Source organism: Chaetodon trifascialis, chromosome 11 (genome assembly GCF_039877785.1).
Source record: "Chaetodon trifascialis isolate fChaTrf1 chromosome 11, fChaTrf1.hap1, whole genome shotgun sequence".
Classification (NCBI taxonomy): domain Eukaryota; kingdom Metazoa; phylum Chordata; class Actinopteri; order Chaetodontiformes; family Chaetodontidae; genus Chaetodon; species Chaetodon trifascialis.
In genome coordinates this window covers 5,424,570-5,433,067 of record NC_092066.1, presented here as the reverse complement: position 1 = coordinate 5,433,067, position 8,498 = coordinate 5,424,570, and the positions used below count along the sequence as shown (strand labels likewise).

The 8,498-nt window shown below is 39.7% G+C and overlaps 1 protein-coding gene across 1 annotated transcript; it reads right to left on the bottom strand.

Moving 5' to 3' along the window:
- Positions 1-761: 761 nt before the first annotated feature.
- On the bottom strand, positions 762-6,697 carry LOC139338704 (putative ferric-chelate reductase 1). Its single transcript, XM_070973951.1, has 7 exons — positions 6,663-6,697; positions 5,742-5,853; positions 4,964-5,170; positions 2,542-2,652; positions 2,279-2,420; positions 1,232-1,381; positions 762-808 (listed from the first exon to the last, which is right to left on the bottom strand). The coding sequence occupies exons 2-7, from the start codon at positions 5,838-5,840 to the stop codon at positions 762-764; spliced, it is 756 nt and encodes a 251-aa protein (XP_070830052.1). The 5' UTR covers positions 5,841-5,853; positions 6,663-6,697.
- Between the last annotated feature and the right edge of the window lie 1,801 nt (positions 6,698-8,498).

The window sequence follows — 8,498 nt, the reverse complement described above, 5'->3', positions numbered from 1 at the left end:
ATGTAGGAACAACAACACAGCGATATCAGACGCTAACCTCTGGTTCTGAAAGTTATGAGTGCTGTAATAAGTTCTTGAGTTCTCTGTATCTGCATATCACTACAAAGTTAAATGGTTTAAACCAGCTCGAGTGGCCCAATGGGTTGTAAGCAGGCCCACGGGCTAGCTACATTTATTAGAAGAGAAAACAGGCAAACGCTAAGATCGCATCTGTGGTAAACATCCATCGACACAAGTAAACCATAGTTTCAATTTTATTAGAACTTCAGATTATGTGGACCTTTTTAGCTGTCCCTTCAAATATTTTACAGTCACAGTACATTCACACGTAAATACTAAAACATAATAAACACCCTGGCTGGTTTTCCCTGGAAAGACTTTGGAGGTCTGTCACAACTCAAACTAGTTCCACTGTAAATTTGCAGAAAGTGCTTATGACGCCAGATGAGCAGGAGGAGGGTAAGTTTACACAAATGCTAAACTCAAATTGCAACACCTTTTTCTTGAGTCCTGTGCAGAAAATGAAAGAATTATTTTGTTACTTCAACCACAAGAAGTGTTTGCAAGTAAAATGAATATCATTAACTTTTAGCTGAAGCCTCAGCTCAAAGTACATCTCAGGTACAAGCAGTGCAAAATATACTTTAAACACTTCTTCATAAGTTCAGTAAGAACATTTTATACAGTGTGCTGACACCCGTAAATCCAGCACATCCACCGTCTTCATTGCATCCAACGGGGTGCAACTTCCTCCCGGACCTTTAGGCCGTCATGACGGACAGCGTGAGGACACTCAGCAGCAGCACAGCTGGCGGGGACAAAGAGACAAAAGGCTTTATCAGAAAACGTTTGTTTGTTAAGCTCCTGTGTTTGTTCTTAAATGGCATGGTCGTTTTTTTCTCCGGTATCAAGCTTTTATTTGTCCAGGATTTGAGATACGTCTCCACGCCTCCACCACGGAAGCTGAAGTCACACCTCTTTCCAAACACAATGTCCTCTGAATAACTCTGAATAATCCTCATTATGCAGAGGACTTCAACTTCAGACACTGTGTGATGACAGACATGTTCCTCGTGGTTTTTTAAAATAGAATTTTGCAAAAGCTGCAGAACAGCTAACAAACGAATCCTGAGGTGAGGTTCTTGATGACGTTTGCTTTAATTGATGATTATGTCTCTAGAGCCTCAGTTCAGTCTAGCGTGCAAATGTAAAATGGCTGGCTGATGTTTACCATGAGGGTGGACAGCTGCACTGGATCCTGATGTAGTGTTGCTGGTGGTCATGGTGACGTTGGGCGCAGGTGTGGTGGCGATGTTGCTGGCCGGGTCGGCGAGGTTGAGAGAACCGCTGTTCAGGGAGATGTTGAAGGGGCCGGGAGTGTCTGAAGGATGACATGAGAGGACAGAGCGGGAGGTCAGACGTGTCCTCACTGACAGGAGTGTGGATGTGCAGCTCAAAGTCACAATAAGATGCATTAAATTCACTTCATTTACAGGTGAAATGTAACGTAAATCAACGGCAGTTTCCAAATCCCCCCCCCCCCCCCTTTTTTTTGATGAAGGCAGACCATCCCCAAACTGGGGTGGGTTTAAAAATAGTTAAAGACAGTTATTTTATTTTGACTTAAGTGTGTGTATTGTCGGAAACTGTACACATTTAAAATTATTTCACATTCATTGATAAGAGGCTAGCTGCTATATCTCTATCCAACTATGTTAGCTAGCGCCTAGCATGATAATTAGCAGTTAGCTGGGTAAGTGTCAAAGTTACACAGAAGCACTTGGAAGTCATTATAAAGTAATTAGGTTACGTATAACTGTATATGCTCAAACTTTTAAGTTTATCCAAAACTGATGAACCACTGACGAATGTTAACAGTTGTATTTGTTTGTTTTTGCTTCAGTATATGTTGCCTTCTATGCTAGTTAGCTGCTAGCATGATAAGTTAGCTAATTGGGTCTGGTCATTTTAAAGGTGACCTTTATCTTGAAAATCTGTGCTGAAATTATTGGTTGATTGTCATTCATGCCACTAGGTGAAAACTGAGATATCTAAGTATTTTCGCCAGTAATTTGGTGTCAAATATGTGTGTACTGACATTGAAAAAACATACAGTAATCAGTTATTATTAAAGTTGTTTTTCCACTTATGATCAGCTTGTGCTCTGTGAACACGCACCAATGCTTTTGTGCAACAACAAATGTTGGCTCTGTGGGGAAATTATGTTGTGAATCAAAATGATATTATGTACAGTGTGCGTTAATTTGTGTCCACTTACTCCCATCAAAACTTCCAGTCCCGAGGAGGATGGTGAAAGTGGTAGCATGGCTCGACCTGGTGTTGGTGGCGTTCAAATCCGGGATGTTGAACTCACACTGGATCACGTTGTTTTTCACCAAGCCTCGAATTTCTGTCACCCTCTGAAGATGTAACATGACATAGAATAAAAGATGATAAATACCGTATATTACACATTCCTTGCGCTTAAAGAATGGAACACATTCTCCATCCCTCTGAATAACTGTAAATTTAAGGCCTCACCGTCTCTGTCGGGGAGAGTGCATCGTCAGTGTTGTTTCTCTGCATTGTCTGGAAGAAAAACGTCCCATTGTCCGTGCTGTTTTGTGCACAGATGAAAAGCATGGTGGTGCCCTGAGGAAAGAATTAGCGGTGAAAGGATGAGATGGCTTCCTTGAAGTGAAGACAATAACAAATTCCAGTGTTATACAAGTGTCTTTGTTAAGGCTGGAAATAAATCAATAAAGTGATGAAATAGTCTGGACAAGAGTTAAGTTTCCTGCATTTCTTGTTCCCAGTATGATCACCTGTTCCGATATTTGAAGCCATTGTGTACATATCTTTTTTTTTCTTTTTTTTTTTTAACTTCTTTTTAACAGGTCTGACATGGCTCTCATATGACATCGCCTTTGTTAAACTGATACGCTGCTGTGCAGAATATTTTCATAGTCTCGAGGAGCAAAAATTCCTGACTTTAAATTACATGAAAAATGAAGTTAAATTTAAATTTATTTAAATTGAAATTAAATTAATTAACCATGTAAGCAGCTTGTATTTTGAACATTGTACTAAATATTGTTTAGTCCACGGGATGCTAACAATTTCTAAATACAAAAAAGCTTCTTTTTTTTAACAATAAAGAAAAATAAAATATTTCCGAGCGGCCCCAGAACGCAACACGAGAAGCACCCGATATCACTTCAATGCATCATGGTGTCTTTCAACAAAACGTAAACAGGTGCGGAGTGTCGCGCTTTCCAAGAGAAATGGACAAACTGTGGTAGTTGTTGTTGTTGAGCTAAAATACAGACCAGTGAGGTTTAAATTAGTTTGTGGGGACAGTCTTACAGTGATGAAAAAGTCTAATCTCATCCGTCATTAGAGCTACAAATATGTAAAACTGGATGAGCTTCAAGGACAAACGCGCTGGGATGAAGCTAATGCTCTTCTGCAGAGTTTGGATCCCCGACAAGCAGCTTTCACAAGACCACAATCCCACAAGGTTTAGCCTCGCCGAAGAGAAGCACCTCCGGCCATGGCAGAGGTCAGTGATTATACACAGAGATTATGTGTTCAATAATTTAGTATGGCCTGGGGCGCCGCTCTTACGTAATTGCTCTTTTATCCAAAAAGTCATCTAATGAGCTCCATTTTCTTTTGTCTGGTGTATTTTGGGGAGCCAATGCTATCGTGTTAGCCTTGGACATCCAAAGAAGCATTGTTGAATGTTGGCAGTTGGTCATTATTATTTTCTTTGTTGTATTTTTTTTTACTTTAATATAGTTATGTGAACCATTCTGCTTTATGACCCACATTTCACATCAATTCATCAAACAGGCTAGCTGCTAATGTTGTGTCTATACTCTATTCAACTACTGTGTTAGCTGCTAGCATGGTAAGTTCGTTAGCTTTAAGTTGGTCACAGCCTTAAATAAGCGCTTGGAGGTTATTATGAGGTTGCTGTACTTCAGTGTGGTTTTAAATGTGCAAACTTATGATAATATGTCAACATTATCAGACTTGTCAGCACCAGTGTTTGTCCTAATGGTATGACTAATGTTAGCTCGCTAGCTTTGATAGCTAGTTGGACAGTTGCTAACGATGACAGTTGAAGGTTTGTGAATTTTTTTTTGTTGTTGCTTGGTTTTTAATGTTGAGTTAACGCTACTTTAAACTGTGTGTTACGGCAGATGAGACGTCAAAACATGATGTACTATAGTTTAAAACACCGGTTTATCACTTGTCCGTGAAAACATAGCAGCCATGTAGCACCGATCGCAAACATGGAGGAAAACGTTATTTCATACTGTCTCATATCAGGACCTGAACCGGAAGGATGAAGCCTTCTTTTCCCCAAAATAAAAATATAGCCTTCCGTATTTTATAAGAGAATTATTGTTCAGTGAGGAAGATTGAGGCGGTCTTTTTCTGCTCAATACATAACATATCAAGTTCATAATTGTCATATGGCCAGGTTTTATTAACAGCATTTTGTGATGAACTCGGCCAATAAAAGTGTAGAAAAGGAAGTCCATTTGCTTTTTACCTGAGCTTTTATACACTGAGAGCTGGGCAATATATAATATTTGCCAGGTGTTTTTCATTAAACTCACATACCCTAAAACACGTCTCATTTTACCACAAGTAGGTGCATTTTGTTCACTGTTCGAGGGGAACTTCATGGTGGAAATCTTTGACTTTACAAACCATGGCTGCTTTTCACAGCATTACATTTGGTCTCTGTTAATCTAGACTCGCTCATTTGGCAAAGAGAAGGAGGTTCAGCCTGGTCTGAAGGTCTTCTGAAGGAGCAAACCTTTGAAGGCCAAGTCCCGGAAAATCCAGTTAATGTGAGTTACAGTTATTTGTCCAATTCAGCAAAAAGATGTTTGAAATTGACCTCCGCTGCGTTGAATTTTCACACTCGTGGTTGTGTGTGTGTTACCTCTGAAGCATTCGCAGTGAGTCCCATGGCGACGTATCCCATGGAGTCTCCCCTGAGTTCAACGGACAGGTCAGTGCCATTGGGAGCCACCGGGGTGCTGGCGATCACAGACAGGAACAGACAGCTGGTGTTTCCTGTAGGATCACAGCCATCTGGTGTCGCCACACACAGTTTAGTGACTCCACAGCCAGCCTGAGTGATGTTCACCTGACAGACACACAGGTATTTATACACCAGGTCACAAGAGTAGACATTTTATACATGTGTCATGAGAAGTTGTGACAATATTTGGTTGGTAAAACTACATTTAATGCATTTTTTAGAATACTTCCAGTGGAAACATTTGCTTATCAAGGTGAAGTTGGATATTTTCAGCAATGTGACAGTGAGAGGTATTTAAGATGAGTCACTACTTCTAGCTGACTTTGTTTATACGTGTACAAATGCAAATCTTATGTAAAATTGACTTTATCAGGCAGCAGCTGTTCCAAGAAGCAGGTTGACTGAGTTATCTGAACAACTTTGCTGAGTTAAAGCAGTTTTCACCGATTTGTGACAAGTACGACTGAAGTTATTGTCTAATGTTTTTTTCAGCCAAAGAGAGATGGTGTACATACATGTAGGTTCTAGCAGTTTTCTCTTCTCGATCAATATTAGATAATATTAAAGCAGCACTATGAAATGTGACCTCATTAAACAAACATCATGATTATCTTCTTATGGTACAAAGGTCAAGATAGTGTTTATGCTGAGAGGGTAAAAATGAAATAAAGCCAACCTGTGTATCATTGGCAAATGACAAATGACCTGTCCCTTGGACACCCGAAGCCACATAAACCGTCAATGCAGCGACCAGCAGGACGAATCCACGTTCCATTCCTAACAGGAGACTACAGCAAATGAGCAAAAAATAATACAGAGTCAGTGTTTAAAATCAGACATGTAAGGTCAGATGTCATCGTAGACATATTAAAAGCTGTACCTGATGACTCTAATAACATTTCTGATGTTGAAATTTGTAAGTGTATGATTGTATTTCTGCTACGAAAAACACATTTGATGAAGTGAAAGGTTGTTCAGATGCAAAAACAGAAGCTGATATACTGACGTAGATAAGATATAACATAATGAAGATTTTACAGCTTTGGACGCCACAATTTTATATATAATAAACAGTCAATAAATGTCAAAGAAAACAAACTCAGTCAGCTTTACCAAGCAGCTCTTTAAACCTTTATTTTCAATATATATAATGTGCAGTTCTATGTTGTACTGTAAAGCATAGTGAGAATGAATAATAATGAAATAGTCCATCTTGCCTCTGGTCCAGGCTTTTGAGACAAAGGTAGCAAACTTAAACACCTCAAACTTAAAACAGCAGCTCCAGTTTTCATCATCTGCACACCAGAATATTTCACTGTTTCGTTGGAGCTATGTAATGACAATAACTCTGTGAAATCGTCATAAACTCTGTTAAATTGTCATATTTTGTACAAAAGAAAATGGGACCAACTTCCCACTTCTCCCAAAGAAGCAGAATAGATTTATGCCCATTTAGATTTCTAGTTGCTTTTATGAAATTTAACTGAGCAAAACCTTATGAAACTATAAAACAATAAATAATAAATTGATAGTAGTGATTCAGGTGAATCAAATTCTAAAAATGTGATTCCTTTAAGATTTAATGTGAGAAACTCACCTGAGCTGTGAGTGTCGAGGTGCGGGAATGTTCTGCTCAGCGCTTTCTGCTTGTCTGTGTGCTCATGATTCCTGCAGGGATGATTTAAATCAGCATATGTCAGCGCTGGAGGGGGGAGCGCGGGGGCAGGAGGGTTAGTATCGCAGCATCCTAAAGAGGGCGTGGCCTTACCTGCCTGGAAGGTGTGAAGCAGGTTCTCTGAAAAAACCTCGTGATGGTTGAGGGAAGTCAGTTTCTGGTTCACTGATGAGGACTTTGAGACTTCACAAAGGATTATTGACTGTGGACCCAACAAATAGTAAATTAAACATCAAATATATAGAAAACATCTTTTGGGTTATCTGGATTTTTAGTCTTTGCACGTTCAGCTTTAACTTGCTCTCTGAGAGCTCTGTCTGATCTTCAGTCTCAATCTATTTGTTTACCTTTTATGGAGTACAGCAGTTTGTACGCACATGTGTGCGTAATTTCCCAAAAGGGATCGATAAAGCAGTCCACCTGTCATCTAAAAGGTCACAAAAAATCTTTATGCATGAGGTCAAATAAAGACTGCAGAAGCTCTAATCCATAATTATAAAATCACAGTTTGAAATAGACGTTTTCTTAACGGACGGCAGTTTCACAAAATGTTCCTGAGCTCATGTATTAATCTCCTTTATCCAGTCATGTGTTCACAAAGCGGTGAACCTCGCTCCATCCTCACTTGTGAACGACTGAGCCTTTCCAGGATGCCCCTTTCATACCCAGTCATGACACTGTCACCTGCTACCAATGAGCCTGTTTACCTGTGGAATGATCCAAACAGGTGTTTTTTGTTGCTCCTGTCCCTGCATCAAATTCAGAATAAGCAAATACTCACAAAAATCAATGAAGCCGATGATGAAAACATGTTGTCTTTGTACTGTTTTAGCAAATGATCACATCCCGTTTTATTTGTGTTTTGTTTGTGTCTTTTGGAATCCGAGTTCTTACGCTGAGAGGAAGTTTGATTTTGAAGTAGTGACATCAGACGTTGCTATGTGTAACTGTTAACACACCAAAACAAACAAGGATTTATGATTTCTCCCTGTATTATGCACCTGTCAGAGCGGAGAAGCCTGAGTGAAACTATGTTTAACTCCTTTGTGAGACCTTGAACTCTCCCCTGGGAGTCAGACTGGTCACATATCTGTGAAACATGGTGGACGCCCCCGCTCAACAACATGAGGAAATGAAGACATAATGAAGAGGCTCCATTATGTGACGTATTGTGGAAAAGGTCACCCTCTGATTTATCAGCGCTGGATCAGTCTGCCTATAGGCACCGTAACAATTACTGTAATGTGAGGAGAAAGAACCAGTTCTGGCCTCTCCTGAAACTGAATCTCAAAGTGAAACTCGGCTTGTCCACAGCTGCTCTGGTATTGTTCGGCGCTCCAGAGCGAGCGGCAAAGAGCTTCTTTTCTCTAAAAACAATCAAGGCTATAGTCTGCGCCGATATGATTATGAGTACCAGCTACTTACAGTAACAGACAGCAAAAACATTTGTTTATATTTTACTGAACAGATTGTTTTATTTTACCTGTCAGTTAAATGCTGAAGGTGCATTCAGGGCCAAAGCCAGATGTTAGAAATCGTGAAGTCCCTCCAATACAACTCAGAAAAAAAGTGCTCATCAATTTATTCAGCTTAGTGTTTAATTACATTTTCGCATTTTATTCTAGGAAGGTTTCAAAGCTTTCTTCACAACTATGATTTTGATGGGGAAATGTTTTCCTTTGTGTCATCTGTTGCCGGCCTAACGAAAGTAAAATTCAAACATTTGGTGTCTTAAAACACTGGAATCAGGGCTCTCGA

Bases quoted from the DNA above. Each gene is read 5' to 3' on its own strand.
- LOC139338704 (XM_070973951.1), bottom strand. From the start codon at position 5,840: ATGGAACGTGGATTCGTCCTGCTGGTCGCTGCATTGACGGTTTATGTG. The intron at 1,382-2,278 runs GTAAGTGGACAC...GTCATCCTTCAG, and splicing joins GACTGGAAGTTTTGATGGGA to ACACTCCCGGCCCCTTCAAC. The intron at 809-1,231 runs GTAAACATCAGC...TGTCCCCGCCAG, and splicing joins TGCAGCTGTCCACCCTCATG to CTGTGCTGCTGCTGAGTGTC.